Source organism: Chiloscyllium plagiosum, chromosome 16 (assembly GCF_004010195.1).
Source record: "Chiloscyllium plagiosum isolate BGI_BamShark_2017 chromosome 16, ASM401019v2, whole genome shotgun sequence".
Classification (NCBI taxonomy): Eukaryota; Metazoa; Chordata; class Chondrichthyes; order Orectolobiformes; family Hemiscylliidae; genus Chiloscyllium; species Chiloscyllium plagiosum.
In genome coordinates this window covers 56,010,343-56,032,359 of record NC_057725.1, presented here as the reverse complement: position 1 = coordinate 56,032,359, position 22,017 = coordinate 56,010,343, and the positions used below count along the sequence as shown (strand labels likewise).

General features: G+C 41.5%; 1 protein-coding gene across 1 annotated transcript in view; it reads right to left on the bottom strand.

Annotated features, from left to right (window-relative positions):
• The window catches only part of ighmbp2 (immunoglobulin mu DNA binding protein 2), a 78,838-nt gene that overhangs the window by 5,606 nt on the left and 51,215 nt on the right, over positions 1-22,017 (bottom strand). Inside the window, exons 11-13 of the mRNA XM_043706168.1 lie at positions 15,833-15,951; positions 12,278-12,372; positions 6,625-6,748 (exon numbers count right to left, since the gene is read on the bottom strand). Of these exons, the coding sequence (XP_043562103.1) occupies positions 6,625-6,748; positions 12,278-12,372; positions 15,833-15,951 (338 nt within the window). The remainder of the gene's footprint in view (positions 1-6,624; positions 6,749-12,277; positions 12,373-15,832; positions 15,952-22,017) is intronic.

Below are 22,017 nucleotides of genomic sequence, written 5' to 3'. Positions count from 1 at the left end.
CACTAAATACAGTTCCAACACTCTTTCAGACATTACATGCTAGATCATAGCAACTGACTACACAAAAATAAAATATTTCCCATCTGGCTCTTCTCCCATCATTTTAAATCTTTATCTGATTACTTTGACACTGGAAATGGTTTCTCCTTGCTCTATCGAAGACTTTAATAATGTTTTAACACCTTTATTAAATCTCCATCAAACTATTCAAGAGCATCGTATCAGTTGTCAATTACTGACTGAACCTCCTTCTGCCTCAGTTTACCTGGGCCACAACTCTGTGTGCCTTTTTTTTCATTTTGCAGATCAGCCAAACTGAGAGATTTAGTGCTAATTAATGCCAAATTAAGGATAGCTTTGATAATTCAAGCATATTGAGCAAATGCTAAACCTCGGACAGTGCCAATTTATTCCACATAGAAACTTTACAGCCGAGAGAGAGGAAAATTTCTTTCCAACTGCTGACATGAATAGATCACTGTACTTCCACTGAGAAAATGCAGATATTGCATTTAAAAAGCAAAAGATTTTAAAAATAACATTTGAATTTTGAAAGGGATTAATCTGCATTTCAGCCCTAAGCAGCAGTTTTTCTAAACAAAAAACTCTCTATTTCTTCAGATCCACTGATATTTATGGGAAATTAAAACAATACTGTATACTTATTGCTTTACTTTAAATACAATTTGAAAACATTTAAATATTGCTTCCAGTAAATCTTAAAAGCTTTTGGTTCTCCCTACCATAGATTCATTTTTATATTTTCCTGATGAACAACTCTAAATCTTGTTTAATTAATATTCAGTTCCTCCACAGGATCAGCAGCGATCAATAATGTGCAGCCATGTGTTGATCTCTGATGGAATGAATAATCCTGATTTATTACTTTCTGCCATAGCTGGAAACAATACATTCAAATTAACTTTACTCAACAGAAACAAGGTTGGGGAGATTAACTTCACATTGAGGCACATTAACATTTGGTTTTTTAATAATGCGTTAGATTCACTCAGACTATTGGGGTTCTGGTGACTTTGAAAAAATGTAAGACATTATAGAGAAGTATTGCAGCATGCAAAACAAGCTACACTCCTCTTAACAGAGACATCGCTTTTTATATCTCATTGTTTTTGGGTATATATGCATAATGCATTCTTTCACTATTTCTTCTTTTTCAACCAACTTCTGGCATGAGTGAAGATTACCACAGGGCCAGAATGATTTTCTAGACTGGTTTCGATCACCTAAGAGGGTTAGAGAGATTTTGTTTTCAGATCCATTCTCCTTAATGGATCTGGGAGCTTATCTGTTTTCTTGCTTCTTCCAAGAGATTATCTTTCTTTGGAGAGGTTGAGGAATGCATGTATTATGATGCAGGAAGTCAGAAGTCATACGACACCATGTTATAGTCCAAGAGATTAATTTGACATCACAAGCTTTCGAAGCTGGATGGACTAGACAGTTCTTTCCTGCTTTACACTGCCTGAATTTTTTTTTCAACTCTTGAAGACTCCTTGCTGGGGCATAACTTGACAGGCACTTGTATGTTATATGAACCTTGACAAGACAAATCACAAGCTATTCAACTGTGGGATTCATTACAGCCAAGTTCAATCCACTTCTTATTTTTTCATAAGAGAACTAACATGACCTCAGTCACAAGCATTTGTGTTGTTTTCTTATTCATTCTCAAGTGTCAATAATAATGAAAGCAATCAGATAGTGCTGAGAATTTAATGCTTGCACAGTTGAATCACACTATTTGGGCTTTCACCATTATTCTGTGGAGAAACAGATTCAATTTCACACCTTCAAATTGCATTACAAGTGAAAGATTTCTCCTGAAAATGTAATAAAGCCTGCCAAGATCATGCATTGCTTCCTTGAGGTGTTCCTTACTACTGCATATCACAAAGCTTCAATCTGGTTTATACGAATATAAGAAATAGGAGAAATAGATCACTTAGCTCCGTGACCCTGCTCCAACATTAAATAAGTTAATGGCTGATATAAATGTGGGTCTAGATTGTGGAATGTGGAAAAGCACAGCAGGTCAGGCAGCATCACGGAGCAGGAAAATCAATGTTTCGGGCAAAAGCCCTTCATCAGGGACGAAGGCAGGGAACCTCCGGTGTGGAGAAATAAATGGGAGGGGGGGTGGGGTTGGAGAGAAGGTAGCAAGGAGTACAATAGGTGGGTGGGGGAGGGGATGAAGGAACTGGTGAAGTCCACATTTATGCTCTGGGATTGAAGTGTTCCGAGGCGGAAGATGAGGCGTTCTTCCTCCAGGCATCTGGTGGTGAGGGAGCGGCGGTGGAGGAGGTCCAGGACCTGCAAGTCCTCAGCAAAGTGGGAGGGGGAGTTGAAATGTTGGGCCACAGGGCGATGGGGTTGATTGGTGCGGGTGTCCCAGAGATGTTCCCCAAAATGCTCTGCGAGGAGGCGTCCGGTTTCCCCAGTGTAGAGGAGACCGCATCGGGAGCAACTGATACAATAAATGATATTGGTGGATGTGAAACTTTGATGGATGTGGAAGGCTCCTTCGGGGCTTTGGATGGAGGTGAGGGAGGAGGTGTAGGCACAGGTTTTGCAATTCCTGCGGTGGCAGGGGAAGGTGCCAGGAGGGAAGGGTGGGTTGTTTGGGGGAGGGGGGGTGGACCTGACCAATGTAGTCACGGAGGGAATGATCTTTACGGAAAGCGGAAAGGGCTGGGAAGGGAAATATATCCCTGGTGGTGGGGTCCGTTTGGAGATGGCAGAAATGTCGGCAGATGATGCGGTTTATGTGAAGGTTAGTAGGGTGGAAGGTGAGGACCAAGGGGGTTTTGTCCTTGTTACGGTTGGAGGGGTGGGGTTTGAGGGCGGAGGTGCAGGATGTGGATGAGATACGTTGGAGGGCATCTTCAACCACATGGGAAGGGAAATTGCGGTCTTTAAAGAAGGAGGCCATCTGGTGTGTTCTGTGGTGGAACTAGTCCTCTTGGGAGCAGATACGGCAGAGGCGGAGGAATTGGGAATACGTACCAATCTCCCCACCGTCGCGTGGCCCAAGATTTCAACTCCCCCTCCCACTCTGCCGAGGACATGCAAATCCTAGACATCCTCCACCGTCACTCCCTCACCACCCGACGCTTGGAGGAAGAATGCCTCATCTTCCACCTTGGAACACTTCAACCCCAGGGCATCAATGTGGACTTCACCAGTTTCCTAATTTCCCCTCCCCCCCCACATTACCCCAGTTCCAACTTTCCAGCTCAGCACCATCCCCATGACCTACCAATCTCCCTTCCCACCTATCCGCTCCACCCTGCTCTCTAACCTATCACCTTCATCCCCACCCCCACCCACCTATTGTACCCTTTGCTACCATCTCCACCGTCCCACCACCCCTCCCATACTTTTGCCTGATATAAATATAGCCTTAACTCTATTTTCCTCAAATCCTTGATTTCAAAATTTGAATACAAAGGAACCTCGATTACCTGAATATCTGAAGAAGATCTCAAGGTCCTGATAGAAACATTACATCAAAGACGTGTTTCAACACTGCACACGTCTTTTGTTTACAATTATTAAAAATGAACCAGGCTTACTGAAGTGCTGCTGAGAACATCGATGGGAGCCCAAATCAGTCTCCAAATGACTGACCTCCAGTGCACTCTCCCTGGAGTTCTACACAAGAGTGTACCCTAAAACTACCTTCCCCAGATAATCTCTCCAATATTGTCCTGTACAGCGCAAAAATGGAACCTGTCCAAAAAAAGCAGTTCAAGTGTGTGTGTGTTTGTGTATAGTGTGTGCGTGTGTTATTTTGAGACTCACCCCCCAAAGGCAGCAGCAGTCTTACGGTTGTTGTCCAGTCCTGCTGCCCGGTGGGGGGGTTCACAGAGGAGGGGGAGGGGTGTGGCTAGGTCGCACTAGTACGGTGTTGGATGCGGCTGTGGGGGTCAGATTGGGGCAGTGCTGGATGGGGTTGGGGACAGGGTTGGACAAGGTCAGGTTCGGTGTTGAATGGGGTTGGGGGGCCGGGCGGGGCTGCAGATGGTGGTTGGTGGAGGGCGGAAGGGGACTCACGGAGGCGGGTTTGGTGTTGAACAGGGTTCGGGGGGTGGGGTCTTGTGTGCAGTGTGCTGCTGCCTAGTCTTCTGAATGGGAGTGGATTGAGCAAGTGCTTGCTTTGTCAATCCCATTGAACTGATGGGGCAGGGGGAGGGGGGAAGTTTGGGTGGACGGGCCGGGAGGGGGGGCAACAGCATTGCTGCAGGACCCTTACACACAAGTGTGTCTCTGCTCAGAAACAAACCCTGAGACAGAAAGAGGGAGCAAGGCAGGCAGAGCAAGGACAAAGGAAACTTCAGAAAACCCCCAGCCCCAAATGAAATAGTGCCCGCCCTTCTTGTTCAGATAATCAAGGTTCCTCTGTACATCGAGGCTGAGTTAGGCAATGACCCGGGACCTTCCCAATAAGTACCCGAGAAGGGGAGCACAATGGCTCGTGTGGTTACAACTCCCTCTCACATTCCTCCAAGGCCATGCAAGCCCTGGGTCTCCTCCAGTGCCAAATCAAAGCCACCCACCAACTGGAGGAAGAAAGCCTCATCTTTTGCCCTGGGACCTACAACCACACAGCATCAACACTGACTTCACCAGTTTCCAAATCTCCCCTCCCCCCAACTTATCAAGATCTAACCCTCCAACTCGGCACTGCCCTCTTGACTTTCCTACCTCTCCATCTTCCTTCTGACCTATCTGCTCCACCCTTCCCACCGACTGACCACAATTACCCTCCACCTGCATCCACCTATCGCCATCCCACCTACCTTCCCCTCCAGCCCCCTTCCCTCTCACATTCCTGATGCAGGGTTTATGCCTGAAACATCGACTCTCTTGCTCTCGGATGCTGCCTCACATGCTGTGCTTTTCTAGCACCACACTTTTTGACTCTGACTCTCCAGCATCAGCAGTCCTCACTTCCTCTGAGGTGCTAATTCTATTAGAATATCTGTACTAATCAACAATATCTGTATGGGCTCGATCACATTAATTGACAAGTGGCGAATTGACACTGCGTCACAATCTCCTGGGCACCAATGGCTCCACTATAAGTAAACCTTCAAGTGGGATACTAAGATGACAGATATTGATAATGCCAAATGGAAGATAGCTGCTACTGGATGTGATCTCTGGAAGCTGACTGCTTCAAGGGATATCGAAAAAGACGAGAAGAAACTAAAAGCGCAACTAGTCAAGAAAAGGACCCAGAGAAAACCAAGACCTTCCCGACCCACTGGCCTCCTCTGCAACAAATATGGCAGAAACCAAAATTCCATAATGGAGATCTTGAACAATGAGGCATTGTTTTAGAGTTGACGGTCATGACGTAAGTCATCATTTTGTGCTTTTTTGTATCTTTCCACTATGTTAAAGGCCCTTGACTACTCAGTTCCCAGTCATGGACACTTCATAACTATATTCTCATAATGACTCCATCATATCTTGTCCATTTATTTCTTTTGTAATACAAATTCCTTCATCTTGTTACGAATGCCACTTGTACTCAAGTCAAGAAAATTTAATTCTGTCTTTGTTTCCCCATTTCTCGATACTTTTTGTGATATTCAATGACCAATATCATGCTTAGTTAATACTTTTAGTGGATATTTTGTCCCACAGTAAAGTATAAAATATGATGCTAAAATCTGCATCAATGTAATACTCAAAAGTATCTATGTATATAATCTTCACATACATTTATTTAAATGAAAGCTGGCAATGTCACAATATCTCTAGCCATAACATGAGGCTACAATACATTTTCTTCCACTTATACCCGACACAACACACCCCTCTCCACCCATTTCCTGTCTTAACTGCTTTTAACACTGCATTCATATTTTCAAACACTAACCAATCTTCTTGTCGAGGCTGGCAAACTATTGGAAGATGTTCCCAACAAGATTTCCTGCCATGTTTTAAACTTGATTCGGAAGGAGGGGGTAATGATGAACATCACTGGTAAAGTGAGGGCATGCAGAATTCAAGATAGTGAGAATGGAGGCCATGGACCACACTGATTTCCGTGTGCATGCTTTTCTTGTCTCCATTTTAACTCTCCCGCTCATGCACTACGATAGCACTGACTGCACTTCAAAAATTCTTGATTAGCTGTAAAGTACTTTGAGGTTACTTTGGGTTGAGACAAGCATCATACAAATGCAAACTCTTTTGTTTCTTGGACAAGCTTATTATGTATATATCCAAGTAACTAATGCAAAGCAACTCTAACATCAGTACTTTTATCAAAACTCAGAACCTTACGTATTCAAAAGGTTGTCAGAGTGTGTGGTGTTGGAAAAGGACAGCCGGCCAGGCAAAATCCGAGAAGCAGGAGAGTCAATAGTTTGAGTATAAGCTCATCAGGAGTCCTGATGAAGGGCTTACGTCCAAAACGTCGATTCTCCTGCTTTTCCGTTGCTGCCTGATCGGCTGTGCTTTTCCCGCACCACACTCTGTCTCTGATCTTCAGCATCTGCAGTCCTCACGTTCTCCTGCAGACTTTTAAAAAATCATATGTCTCAAGAGACATGCAGTATCACACTACACAAAAAAGGCAATCGTCCATACCTGTTCTGTTGGATCTCACAAGTGATAAAATAACTGCCTCTTTTTCTCTTCCTTGGAAACCATCAACAGACTTGATTTCCAGTTCCGGATACTTTTTAGACAATTCTTTCCTCAGGAGTTGGACCTATTTAAAAAATAATTCCATTGTTAAGAATAAAGTTTAGTTGTTTCAGTAACCCCAACCTCCATTATAATTTGGCTCATCTCATTTCTAAATCCCATCATTCCTTGCCCAAACAAATTTAATCTGTTTCCATCTCTGCTGCAACACTCTACAACAGGTATCCAGGAAAAACACAAGATCAACCTAGAGGGAGCATGATTCTTTTTATTAAAAAAAACAGAAAACTGCCCAACCCACCTAGCATCTCTCACGTACTACAGTGCTAAGACCGAGAACCCACTTTGCGAAGGAAGTGGATCCAAAATTCCACTGGACAAAAAGTCGTATTAGCTTCCTTCAGAATCATATACGGAGTCAGATATACCAGACCATACAATATCTGGCTCAGTACACATGTTTTTGCTCAAGTTCGTCAAACCAGAAATACCCAGTATGTGCTGAATTAGCTGAGGTTATTCAGAGCAGCAGCTGAGGTGGGCCTGTGGCTAACAGGACAGAGCAGAATCAGGTTCAGCTATAGTGGACAAAATGCTCAATTCGCAAACATAAACAAGGGGGCCCTGATCAAAAGCAGGCATTGATTTTTTGCAACCAGTTACAGTACTTCGATATTATAGTTCAAAACTCTTCATGACATTATCTCCCAATACCATAGAATGTAAGAACTAGGAACAGAGTAGGCCATCAGGCCAATTGAGCCTGCTCCGCCATTCAATAAGATCATGGCTGATCTTTTTGTGGCATCAGCTCCACTTACCCACCCTCTCACCGTAACCCTTATATCCGTTACTGTTCAAAAAATTATCTATCTTAGCTTTTAAAACATGTACTGAGGAAGGCTCAACCACGTCACTGGTCAGGGAATTCCACAGATTCACAAGACTCTGGGAGAAAAAGTTCCTTCTCAGTCTAAATCTGCTCCCCTTAATCTTGAGCCATGCCCTCTTGTCCTAGTTACACCCACCACCGGAAACATCCTCTCTATTTCTATCTTATCTATTCCCTCCATAATTTTATGTTTCTCTAAGATTCTGCCTCACTCTTTTAAATTCCAATGAACATAATCCCAGTATACTCAATCTCTCCTCATAAACCAACCACCTCAATCTCCTCTGCACCCCGTCCAGTGCCAGTACATTCTTTCTCAAGTAAGGAGACCAAAACTACATGCAGTACTCCAGGTGTGGCCTCACCAACACGTTGTACAGCTGCAACATAACCTCCCTGCTTTTAAACTTCCTTTAGCAATGTAGGACAAAATTCCATTTGCCTTTTTAATTACTCGTTGCACCTGCAGACCAGCCTGCTGTGATTCATGCACAAGGACACCCAGGTCCCTCCACACAACAGCATGCTGCCATTTCTTACCAGTCAAATAATAGTCCTTTTTACTGTTACTCCTACCAAAATGGATGACTTCACATTTATTAACATGGTACTCCATCTGCCAGACCTTTGCTCACTGACTTAAACTATCTATACCCCTGTGCAAAGTTTCACAGTCCTTGGCACACTTTGCTCTATCACTCATCCGCAAACTTTGACACACAACATGTGGCCTCCAACTCCAAATCATCCATGTAAATTGTAAATAATTGCGGTACCAATACTGAGGCACACCACTACTTTTTTACTGCCAACCAGAATAGCACTCGTTTATCCCTACTCTTTACTTCCTGTTAGTCAACCAATCCTCTCTCCATACGAATACTTTATCCATAATGCCTTGCATATCTTACGCAGCAGTCTCTTGTGTGGCACCTTGTCGAAGGCCTTTTGGAAATCTAGGTACACCACACTGTTCCCCATTGTCCACCGTGTTCGTAATGACTTCATACAATTCTAAATGATTAGTTAAGCAAGACATGCCCTTCATGAACCCATGCTGCATCTGCCCAACGGGACAACCTCTATCAAAATGCCTTGTTAGTTCTTCCTTGATCATAGAGTCAAGCATTTTCCCCACTAGAAGTTAAGCTAACTGGTCGATAATTTCCTATTTTTTATCTACCTCCCTTTTCAAACAGTGGCATAACATTTGCTGTTTTCCAATCTCCCCAGAGTCCAGTGAATTTTGGAAAATTACCACAAGTGCATTTGCTATTTCTCCAGACATCTCTTTTAATACCCTGGGATGCATTCCATTAGGGCCTGGAGACTTGCTCACCCTTACCTCCATTAGCTTACCCAACACTACCTCTTTCATGATAATGATTGTTTCCAGGTCCTCACCTGCCTTCATCTCTTTGTCAATTACTGGCAGGTTATTCACGTCCTCCACTGTGAAGACTGACACAAAATACCTACTCAATGCCTCGGCCATTTCCTCATAGCCCATTACTAAATCTCCTTTCTCATCCTCTAGAGGATCAATGTTTTCTTCGGCCACTCTTCTTTTTTTATATTTTTATAGAAACTTTTGCTATCTGTCTTTCTATTCTGAGGTAGTTTTTTCTCATGTTTTATCTTACTTTTCATTATAGCTCTTTTTGTGGCTTTCTATTCACCTTTAAAGTTTTCCCAATCTTCTAGTTTCCCACTGATCTTGGCCACTTTGTATGCATTCTCTTTCAATTTGATAGCATCTCTTATTTCCTTAGACACCAATGGCAGATTACCCCTTTTCTTACAGTCCTTCCTTTTCACTGGTATATACCTTTACTGAGCATTTTGAAAAATTGCTTTGAAAGTCCTCCACTATTTATCAACTGTTCCATCATAAAGTCTTTGCTTCCAGTTACTTTAGCCAATTCCTCCCTCATCATATTGTAGTTTCCCTTGTTTAAGCACAGGGCCCTGGTATTGGATTTTACCTTCATACTTTCCATCTATATTCTAAATCCAACCAGACTGTGATTGCTCCTTCCAAGAGGATCCCTAACTATGACATCATTAATTATTCCTGTCTCATTACACAGGACTAAATCTAGGATTGCTTGCTCCCTCATCGATTCCATTACATATTGCTGAAGAAAACTATCACAGATACATTCAATTAACTTCTCCTCGAGGCTACCCTGACTGACCTGGTTCGACCAATCAACATACAGGTTAAAATCCCCCATGATAACTGCTGTGCCATTTTTACAGGCATTAGTTATTTCTTTGTTTATTGCCTGCCTCAATGTGGCATTATTATTTGGTGGCCTATAGACTACACCTACCAGTGACTTTTTCTTTTTAGAATTTCTAATTTCCACCCAAATAGATTCAGCCTTATTCTCCATTGAACCTCTAGCATCTCTCACCACCACTCTGATATCGCCCTTAAATATCACAGCTACACCACCTCCTTTACCTTCCTGTCTGTCCTTCTGAGTGGTCTGTTACCCCTGGATATTTAACACCCAGTCATGGCCATCCGTAACCATGTCTCCACAATGGCTACTAAATCATTTTCATTCGTGATGAGTTGTGCCGTTAACTCACCTACCTTGTTATGAATGCTACGAGCATTGAGGTAAAGTGCCCTCTTCATGAATTCCAACATCTCCTATAATAATATCTCTAGAGTTATTCTTCTTTGTTACTTCTTTCATAGTCTGCCATGTAGTTAAACCTTCCTGCACACATGCTAACCTGCTGCTTTTCATTTTATTTATCATCATACTTCCTGTCATTTACCCCCTCCCCATCTCTCTAGTGACCACCCTATTATTCCTTTTCACTAGAACACTGGTTCCAGATTGGCTCAGAAACAATAACATATAAGGTATTTGACTGGGTTATGTCAAACCAAGAATATCATTATAATGATTATAACAAGGTCAGTCAGGTGGACCTCATATAATATGAGTTCCCTGTTTGGGGTTTTTAATCTGGTCCAATCAGGGAGCCCTGGCTGACATACAAATAGGAGTGCCAGAGATTCTGATCACTCTGACAGCTGGCTCTGAGGAAACACTATGCATGTGTAAATAAAGGGTGACCTGGTGATGGGATACTGGCCCCTGTGCAGTTATTTCAATCTTATTTTCCTCAAACTAGATCTTGGTTCGATGAAAAGTAGAATTCCAGTTTTGGTCCATTCTTACAGGTCATTAGAATGATAGTTTCAAGCATCTCATTCACTCAGAAAGGCTTAGAAAGGCTGGTCTACTCACTGGCTAGTTATGGAAACTTAAAGTGATAAAGGCTCCAATTCCACATGAAAACAGAGTGGTGTCTGATATCACTAAGATTTACAAATGCGCAAATACTGTTAAATAATTCCTTGGAAGCACTGTCAACTCTCACAATATCCTTCCTATAGGAAGGAGACCAGAATTGCATGCAATATTCCAAAAGGAGACTAACCAATATCCTGTACATCTCCCAATTCCTCTCCTCAATACTCTGACCAACAAAGGAAAGCATACTAAACGCCTTCTTCACTATTCTACCTACCTGCATCTTTACTTTCAAGGAACTATGAACCTGCACTGCAAGGTCTTTTTGTTCAGCAACACTCCCCAGGACCTTACCATTAAGTGTATAAGTCCTGCTCTATTTGCCTTTCCAAAATACAGCATCTCACATTTATCTAAATTAAACTCCATCAGTCCATTGGCCCAACTGATCAAGATCCCATTGCATTCTGAGATAACGTTCTTTGCTGTCCACTACACCTCTAATTTTCATGTTATCTGCAAACCTACTAACTCTACCTCCTATTCACATTCAAATCATTTATATAAATGACAAAAAGCAGTGGACCCAGCACTACTCCTTGTGGCACACCGCTGGTCACAGGCCTCCAGTTTGAAAAGCAACTCTCCACTGCCACCCTCTGTCCTCTACCTTCAAGCCAGTTCTATATCCAAATAGCTAGTTCACCATGTGCTCAATGTGATCTAACCTTGTTAACCAGTCTACCATGAAGACCCTTGTTGAATGCCTTATTGAAGTCCACATAGATCATGTCCACCGCCCTGCTCTCATCAATCTTCTTCTTCAAAAAAAAAACTCAATTAAGTGTGGGCAACTGTCTTCAGAGTCCAGATCATCAAACAACCAGATACACAAATGTGCTGCTATCTGCTCTACGGACACTTACAACACAGGGTATATCCATTGCCAGTGATATTGTGCTGTTGCCTACAAATGTTCTCCATCATTTTGGGCTATGCGGCTGGTGTAGTGAACTGCAGTCACTAGAAAGCCCACTGTCTCTCCACTTTCTCATATGGCACCTCTTCTATTTTAGCTGCTGTTAAACAGAATATTCCCAGTCTCAAAAGTCATATCTCAGGAGTCCTTTCTCTTCATTTTTATTATTCACTTTCTAAACATTTTAGAGTATTTACTAATTATGTTAAAACCTGAAAGTTAGCAATGAGCAATGAACTGCAGAAAACTGGATGTAAACAGATACTAAACACTGGATCAACATATTGTCTCTTTCAAACCACTGGTGCACAAACTGCACTCGGAAAAGGAACTTCAAGAATTAGATTGCAAAACTACGATTGAACAGTTCAATATCAGAAATCAAAAATAAACTACTGATTTGCCTGTACAAAAGGATTCGAAAAGGATCAGTAACTATACCTGCAAATTATATGGAGCTATCACAGCAATATCCTGTGGGCGGACACCAGCTTCAATCAGGGCTTGAATGTGCAGAGTCACAATTTGAACCTCCCCTAGAATAAAAGCAGTATAAGCATTGACATTACAAATTCTCATTTATCATATACATCTTTTCATAAGCAATAATTTTTTTAAGTGGATCACAAGCCCCATGTCAAAGTTGACTCATGTTGTACATTATCTATGGATTTGATAATAAAATCCGAGGACATAACTACATTACTCCTGCGATCAGAATCTGGATACTTGCATCTTACCAAACTTTTTAAAAGGTGGACTGAGAAAAATCTGGCAAAATGTAGGAACTGTCTATTTTATGCCCAGTAAACAAAGAAAGTAATGGTTATTTTATTTCAACCAAATTAGAACAATTTGTCTTCATGCAACATTACAAAATCACAAATAGGTTCTGCTTCCTAATAATGGTGGGTTGTCAGATTTGACTTCAACAAAATAACTATTTTCTTGTATTTGATAAGAGTCTGGCGATAGTTTGCTATTGCAGCTTTCTGCTTAAACACGTTGTTGACCCGTGTCAAGGAATTATGTTTGTTTATTTGTGATCGCAATTCAAGAGAACAACATCATAAACGCCTTGTCAATGATCTTGGATTAGGAACTTCTCAAGCCAGGTGTTGAGATGTTCAAGTTTATAATCTTCAAGGCAACAGAATTACAGTAATTCTTTGTCATCAGCACTTTAGCCATCTACATTTTCTTTAAATCTTGGGCTTGATTTTTCTAGTTCACTTTAAGAAAATATGGGGAGCCTTACCGTAAGTGCTCCCTGAAACATCATCTAAAACTATCCCCAGGTTGGGCTGTTAACAGGATTAGCTACTCACCCTTGGAGTGGACAGCCAATGAATATGGTTAAGGCCTTCAACAGTAAGAATAGGTGACAACACCTCCTCCACCATTAATACTCAACACCAGTACCTCACAAGACTGCATACTCAGCCCCCACTATACTCCTTATACACTCATGATGGTGTGGCCAAAATCTACCACATCTTCGTGGAAAGGTTTGCTGATGACATCACCATTGTAGATCAGATCTCAAACAACGACTAGACAGAATACAGGAAAGAGACTGAGTGCTTAGTGGCATGGTGTGACGACAATAACTTCTCCATCCAGATCAGCAAAATGAAGGAGCTGGTCATTGACTTTAGGTAGTGGAGTGGAGGGCATGCCCTGTCTGCATCAGTGGTGCTGAGGTGGAGATTGCCAAGAGCGTCAAGTCCCTGGGAGTGATGATCACCACCAATTTGTCCTGGTCCACCCATATCAAGATATTACAACAACATTGCCACTTCCATAGGAGGCTAAGGAAATTAGGCATGTCCACAGAGACTGTTAACAATTTTTACAGATGCACCATAGAAATCATCCATAGTTTCCAAGGCATCACAGCATGGTATGACAACTGCTTTTCCCACGATCACAAGAAACTACAGAGAGTCGTGAACACTGCCTAGTCCATCACGCAAACCAACCTTTCATACATTGACTCCTTCTATACTTCCAACTGTCTTGGGAAAGCAACCAACATAACCAAACTCCCTTCTCACCCCAGTTATACTCTCTTCCACCCTCTTCAGTCAGATAGAAGGTATAAATGCTTGAACATACATATAAACAAATTTAAGAACAGCTTCTATCCCCACTGTTATTAGATTTTTGAACAGACCTCACAAAATGTTAATTCTGATCTATTTCTCTCTGCACCTTCTCTGTGGCTATAACACTATTCTGCACTCCGTTCTGCTACCCTGATGCACTTTGTGTGGTATGATCTGCCTGTATAGCATGCAAAACAGCAGTAAATCAAACAATAAATCAAATAGAGAAAATACTGCAGAGGTGTCAAACTTTCCAACCAGCAGAGTGGTTACTGGTCATGTGGAAAGGTTGTAGACTAATTGGGGATTCAAGAACAGAAAGACCAGTGGGTGTTTTTCACAAATTTTTGAAGGTGGTAGAACAGATTATCAAAACAGTTAACATATGGGATCATGAGCATTATATTCAGAATGTCAAAATCCAAGGGGATATGCTAAAGCTATGTAAAACACAAGTTCTGCATCAGCTGTAGTCTGTGTCCTATGGTGGGTACAACACTATCTAGCAAAGTCATAAAGGTTTTGTAGAGGATACAGAAGCTATTTACTGGAATAAATCCAGGAATTGAGAATGACATTTATGCAGGTAGATGGAAAAATTGGGGTTGTTTCCATTCGAGCCGAGAAGACTTGGAAAGATTTGATAAGTGTTTTATGATTATGAAGCATTTTGATAAATCAGGTAAGATAAATTGCTTTCAATGGTTGAAAAGGGTCATATCAGAAAACAGATACTTAGTTGATTATTTTTAATTTTGCCAAACAACATAAAGGAAAAGCTTTTAAAACAAGTGGTTAGGATTTGACATGCAGAGCCTGATATGATTGTGGTACAGATTTAAGACTAGCCTTCAAATGGAAGTGGGTGAGTGTTTAAAGGACTAAAAAGGACAGGGATTTGAGGAAAGAATGGAAGTTACGGGATTACTCTTTCAAAGAACGAGCACAGACTCCAAAGGCGAAATGGCATCCTTCTGTGCTGCATTATTTGTGATTCCCTTTTAAAACACAAAATTTCACACGTGCATTAAAAATAAAAACAAAGTGCAGGCAAAACTCAGCAAGTCTGGCATCATCCATGGAGAGAGAAACAGGGTCAACATTTTGAGTCTGATGACTCTCCTTCAGAATAGAAGGGTACTGGAAAATGATTGGGAGAAAGTGAGGACTGCAGATGCTGGAGATCAGAATCAAAGAGTATGGCACTGGAAAATGATGGCTTTCGTGCTGTTGACAAATGGGGAGTGGAACAGAGCACAAAGTGATTAGTAATGGTCATGAAGGAATGATAGAGATGAAAAACAGACATTTCTGATTGATATGAAGTGTAGAAAACAGATCAGCTTTGCCGAGAGCAAACCTATTCCATCAGTACACAGATGGTAAGGGTGGCTGTGGAGAGGCAGGGAAATGGGGCAAGTGTAATAATCAAACTGGAGGACAGTGTTCATGCTCTCAAGCTGATTGACTCAATATTGACCCCTGAAGGTTTTAAAGTGTCAAAGCAGAAAATGAGGCACCGTTCCTCCAATTTGCGTCCAGCTTCACCACAGCCGGCCAGGATGGAAATTTTAACACAGTGCCATTTGTAAAACTGCTCCTCCCCCCACTGTGTCAACATAAATCATCATTTTCCAGTCCTCTCAGTTCCAAAGAAAAGTCATTGGACTTGAAACATTTACTCTGTTCCTCTCCACAGACATTGCTAGACCTGTTGAGTTTCTCCAGCACTTTCCGGAACCTATTGCCTGTCATATTTTGCATTTTTTTTAAAAAAATGATGTACTAAGGAGTTTTAGCTTCATGAAACCTACTTTTATTCAGTTATGGAAGGGAATGCTATATCAGTATTTATCTTCCAATTTATCTCCCATTAATCATACAGTACCACTATTTCCTTTGGATTGTTCATCTTCTTCGTCAAGTTCAAGCAAGCCACATCCTGCGGTGTCTATCAGAAGCAGTGGAACCTTCGTCTCTTCTGTCAAAGAAACTCCAGGTAGATCCCTATGGGAGCAAAGTAATAATATAGCAAAACTGAAGCTGCATAAAAATAGCCATCCATCAAAAAACATGAATTGCTGTAAGAGAGAAATCAGCCCACACAACAGTCAATAATAAAGATTAATTGGAGTGTGTCTCTAGGTGTATGGGGTCTGCTTTACTAAATTGCTACAGTAATATGCTGCCAGGACGCAATTAGTTTTTGGGCAGCACTGATATCTTTATTAGCCTTTGAAGCTTGGAAGAAATGAAAATAATTTCATCCTGCCTCCCACCTCCTCCTCAGTTCGTCACCTCACAGTTGGCGGAGCTATTTTCAGAGAAGTGTTTTGATCGAATTCAATATTTTTACAGCTTGATATTAACAGAAAGACATTTTACAACTCTTGCTCATTCTCGTTCTCAGTTACATGTCTGTCACTGACGTATATATTTTCAGAATATCAGTGAATTTTCAAAATACTACCCAGAACTGAAATCTGGATCCTGACCTATTCTCACAAGTTGACTCGATCACCCACGTGCCACCCACCATAAATGAAAAATAAACATGACTACAAGAGACAAGCTGCACCATTTTGTATAAGTTAGCTGGAAGAAGCAAAATCGCAACAGGAAGGAATAGCAATGGCTGTCTTTGGGAAGGTGCAGTCCAAAGAAATAAATCTACCTTTGATAAACTTAAAATAAGTTCTGGAAAACCAAGCTTACATTAACAATTTAAAATACAAAGGAATATTTGACTCCTGCTTCATTATGCAATTAGTTCAGGGCTGATCCACACCTCAGCTTTAGGTACCTCAACTGCTTTAGTGCAGATTTATTGAATTAGGCTGCCTTTGATATTGTCATTCCGCTGGTATTTAAATGAAAGAAGCTGATTGTAAGGACTCAAAGCACAGGGATTTGAATAAGAGTGTCAAGAATCTCTAATTCTCCTTTTATTGTAAGGTCAACAGACAGTATAACTTAGTTGTTAGTGTTGATTAGCTCCCATCACAACTCTCCTGGGCTGACAAAATCCTTAACAAGTTGCAATATATTTCAAAGAACAAAGCAGTCTTTAGAGTAAGACAAGGCGATCTAAATGAGTAGACAAGACATCATTCCTTGTTGAGTGGATGACCACACAACGATAGAGTATTACCCACTTGCATACCGATCTATAATCATTGATTTGAAATCCCAAAAAACTCCAGCACATGACAATCTGATACCACTGATAGAATTTTGGCTCCATCACCGTTTAAATTATTTTATAAACTTAATTCATGGAATCTGGATGTCACTGGCCAGGCCTCATTTATTGCCCATCCTAATTGCCCTGGACAATGTGAAGGTGAGTCGCCTTCTGAAACTGCTGCAGTCCTGGGGTTTTAGGGATACCCACAGTGCTGTTTAGGAAGGGAGTTCCAGAAATTTGACCCAACGACACTGAAGGAACAGCAATAAAGTTCCATATCAGGATGCTTGGAGGGGATTTGCAGGTAGTGGTGTTCTCTTTTGTTGGAGATGATTCTGACTGGCATTTTTGTGTCAGAAATGTCATTTGTCATTTATCAGTCCAAGCCAAGATACTTTCCAGGTCTTGCTGCATATGTGCATTGGCAAATCAGGAATTGCAAATGAGGCTGAACATTGCACAATCAACAATGAACATCACCACTTTACGGTGGAGGAAAGGTCATTGTAGAAACAATCGAAAAGCACGAACCAGACCTGGTCCAACAGAGATGCCCTGGAACTGGGGTGAGTAACCTCCAACAATCTGCGCCATCTTTTATATGTTAGGCATGACTGTAGTTTGGCTTGGGCTCAGAAACAGCAGGAGGCAATATGAAGTCAATCAGTAAAATTTGGAGTGGGAAAGCACCTGGCCCTGATGGTCTCCCAGGTGAGTTCTATAAGGAATTTATAGGGATTCTGTCAGGGCTGATGTTGGAAATGTACAATCATTCCTATATGCATGAATGCCTACCACCATCTTTGAGATAAGCTAATATTTCCCTCATTCTTAAGAACGGGAAGGTTCCTGAGGATTGCGCCTCATACTGGCCCATCTCTCTATTAAATTCAGATTTCAAGATTCTGTCTAAGATCTTGGCGCTGAGATTGGAGAAAGTGTTGCCCCATATTGTCAAAGAGGACTAGACAGGTTTTATAAGGGGCCGTAGGTCTTCTAATAATGTTAGAAGGTTGATGAATATGATCCAAGCATGTCAGTAGCGATCGATTCAGGGATTGGTGATTTCCTGAGATGCCGAGAAAGCATTTGACCAGTTGGAATGGCCATATCTCTTTTATGTCTTAGAGGAGTTTGGGTTGGGTGAGGTCTTTGCTAGGTGGGTGGAGGTTTTATATCGCCACCCTCTGGCCGTGGTCATCATCAACGGAGTGAAGTCTGAGAACTTCAGGAATGGCAAAGGTAGTCGTCAAGACTGCCCCCTTTCACCGTTGTAGTTTACGTTGATGATACAGCCACTGGCAGAGGCCATTCATCAGAACGTCCACATAACCGCTCTGGAAGTGGGACTAAGGGTACATAAGACAACGCTGCATGCGGATGATGTCCTTCTGTTTTTAATCGGACCCGATGACCTCCGTACCCCATCTAATACAATGTATCAATTCATTTGGGGCTATTTCAGGTTATGAGAATAAATTTGCAAATTCGGAGGTTATGCCTTTGGGGGACCTTAAGGAAGTGCCAGAGGTTGAAAGTGGCCTTAGGTTCCCCTTTGAGTGGTCATGGGCAAGTTTCCGATACCTAGATATTTTTATTACCCACATGTTTGATTGGTTATTTAGGACTAACATTGTTCATTTGCTCGACAATATTAGGTAAAGGGGCAGTACAAAGAGATCTGGGTGTTCTTGTACACCAGTCAATGAAGGTAAGCATGCAGGTACAGCAGGCAGTGAAGAAGGCTAATAGCATGCTGGCCTTCATAACAAGAGGGATTGAGTATAGAAGCAAATAGATTCTTCTGCAGCTGTACAGGGCCCTGGTGAGACCACACTTGGAGTATTGTGTGCAGTTCTGGTCTCCAAATTTGAGGAAAGACATTCTGGCTATTGAGGGAGAGCAGTGCAGGTTCACAAGGTCAATTCCTGGAATGGCAGGACTACCTTACGCTGATAGACCGGAGCGACTGCGCTTGTATACCCTTGAGTTTAGAAGACTGAGAGGGGATCTGATTGAGACAAATAAGATTATTAAAGGATTGGAGGCAGGAAACATGTTTCCGCTGATGGGTGAGTGCCGAACCAGAGGACATAGCTTAAAAATATGGGGTAGACCATTTAGGACAGAGATGAGGAGAAACTTCTTCACCCAGAGAGTGGTGGCTGTGTGGAATGCTCTGCCCCAGAGGGCAGTGGAGGCCCAGTTTCTGGATTCATTTAAGAAAGAGTTGGATAGAGCTCTCAAGGATAGTGGAATCAAGGGTTATGGAGATAAGGCAGGAACAGGATACTGATTAAGGATGATCAGCCATGGTCATATTGAATGGTGGTGCAGGCTCAAAGAGCAGAATGGCCTACTCCTGCACCTAATGTCTATTGTCTATGGTTCCAACCAGGGATGATGGACTCAGGGTTCAAACTATGGGCAGCGACAGGAATTTCTAGTTTGGGAGACTTGTTTGAGGGGTAGTTGTGATGTCTTTTGAGCAACTGAGTCGCAAATTCGGGTTGCCTAGCAGAGATTGTTTCTGTTTTTTTCAGGTTAGGGATTTCATCCAGAAGACTTCTCACTAAGCCCTATAAGCCCGATACAGAGAGGTTGTTGCTACGTGCCACAAGTACCCTTTCGGTTAGTGCCTTCTATCGGCTGTTGGGTGGCAGGGCCTGGCAGGATATTAACCGGTTTTGAGAGGTCTGGGAGCAAGAGCTAGGAGTGGAGATCTCTTCTGAAACATGGGAGGACATATGGGAGAACGTGCGAAAGATCTCAATCTGTAATAGGACGCGCTATGCACAGGGTTCTCCATAGGGTTCATTTGGCACTGGACCATCTGGTGAAATTTTAAAAAGGGGCATCTTCAGTGTGTCCCAAATGTAAACTAAGTGTAGGTACTCTTACCCATTGCTTCTGGACATGCCACAGGGCCTGTGTTTATTGGAGTGCTGTGGCGAGAGAAATAGGGAGAGTATTGAGGACCGAAGTTAAAGTAGACCTGATATCTCTCTTCCTAGGTCTACCAAATTTATCATTTTTAGACTGGCATAGGAAGAAACTATTTAATACTCTTACTTACTGTGCACGGAAGAATATTCTGATGAATTGGGTGTCTGAGAACCCACTGGGCTTGTTGGGATGGTGAAAATTAATCATGGAGCACATTGGATTTTTTTTTCACAAACATGGTGCACCACACAACAGACCTTTTTTTATATAAGGCATGGCAGCCCTTTTTGAGTTATTTGGATACAGTTTTGTCTGTTATCTTAACTAGGGCATTTGTTTTACCAGGGTGGTTAGGTTTGCTGAGCCCTGGGCCCTAGAAGGGGGGAGCTCCTGAGTTAATAGGAGTATATATACACAATGCTCCCGTTTTTTTGTTTAGGAGCTTTGCACTGAGCATTGTTACTTTGTATTCTTGTGTGTTCTTTTGGTTTGTTGTATTTGTCACTTACTTATTTATTGGTATTGCCTCGCACAGTGTTTGGTTTTGTTTTTTAAGGTAGGCTCGTAGACAGTAGACAGTAGTATTGTAATTTGGGTTTTTCTTTATTATACTGGTATTTCTTATTTGTTATATTTTCAATAACTTACAAAAAGAGAAAAAAAACAGTAAACAACAAAAAAAAATCAAAGAACTGTGGATGCTGGAAATCTGAGACAAAATTAGAAATTGATGGAGAAAGTCAGCAGGTTTGGCAGCATCTGTGACGAGAAAGCAGAGTTAGGAAAGGGTCACCAGACTTGAGATGTTAACGCAGCTTTCTCACCAGAGATACTGCCAGACCTGCTGAGTTTTTCCAGCAATGTCTATTGTTGTATGTGAAGTAAATTAGTGTTGTCCAAGATGCTTATCAGACTTGTGGGCAATTAAGTCATTAGATTCACTTTAACATAAGATATGTGCAATATTAATAAATTAAATTTGCACTCTATTGCAAGTTAATTTGAAGTTTTAAACCAAACTCAATGCTAATACAATCGTTGCCATAGCCAGGAGAACAGTTTAACAAGAGCTTTGCAAGACATCTGTTTCTCAAAGCAAACCTACTGCATAGACTTTCAAATGTTGATGACAATCTGTTAACTGAAGTGCTCTCGTTTCAACAGTGTACTCCAATTTACTTAAAACAAACATTTTTTTCCATGAGTAAACCGTCTCCATTTTATCAGATATCATATATTAGGGAGGGATAAGAAATGATAAATCTCTGGCTTCTGCACTCTGATTTTAAGTTTTGTTGCCTGCCATTTCTGGACATAATGGCAAGACATTAAACAAACCGCTGGCTCAATGCCAACTTGCTGTAATTTCTCTTATTATTATTATTATACCCCATTCCTTTCTAGTGCTTGTTTAAACAAAATTTAAGATGACATCAGAATACAATTTAATGCTGCTACACTACCCCAGCTTGTAAAATTGCATATTTCAACCCTCACTATCAGCCATCATTCATACACCTCAATTGTTTTGCAAAAACTACCATTTCCCACTGAAACCCAAAAACTACTTCATGGTATAGGCAAAGTAGGTGCAGATATGACATTTTTCCTAGTTGTGGAAACAACGATCAGGGACAACTTTAAAAAAAAGATGTCATTTATGACGAAGATTAATTTTTCTTTCAGAGGATGGTGAATCTTTAGAATTCTTAACACAGAGGGATGTTGAAACGCAATTTCTGAACATACTTGAAGTGAAATTACAATGGCATTATGGGGATAGTGTGGATAAAAGGCACTGAAGTATTCCATTAGCCAGAAGTAACATTATCGATTTTTAACTGTACTCGACTCATTATTTAAAAAGGTTATTTGCTGCAGGATCTTGATGTAATCTCTAATATGAAATGATAGCTATTAAGGAAGTGGGTACAAGATGA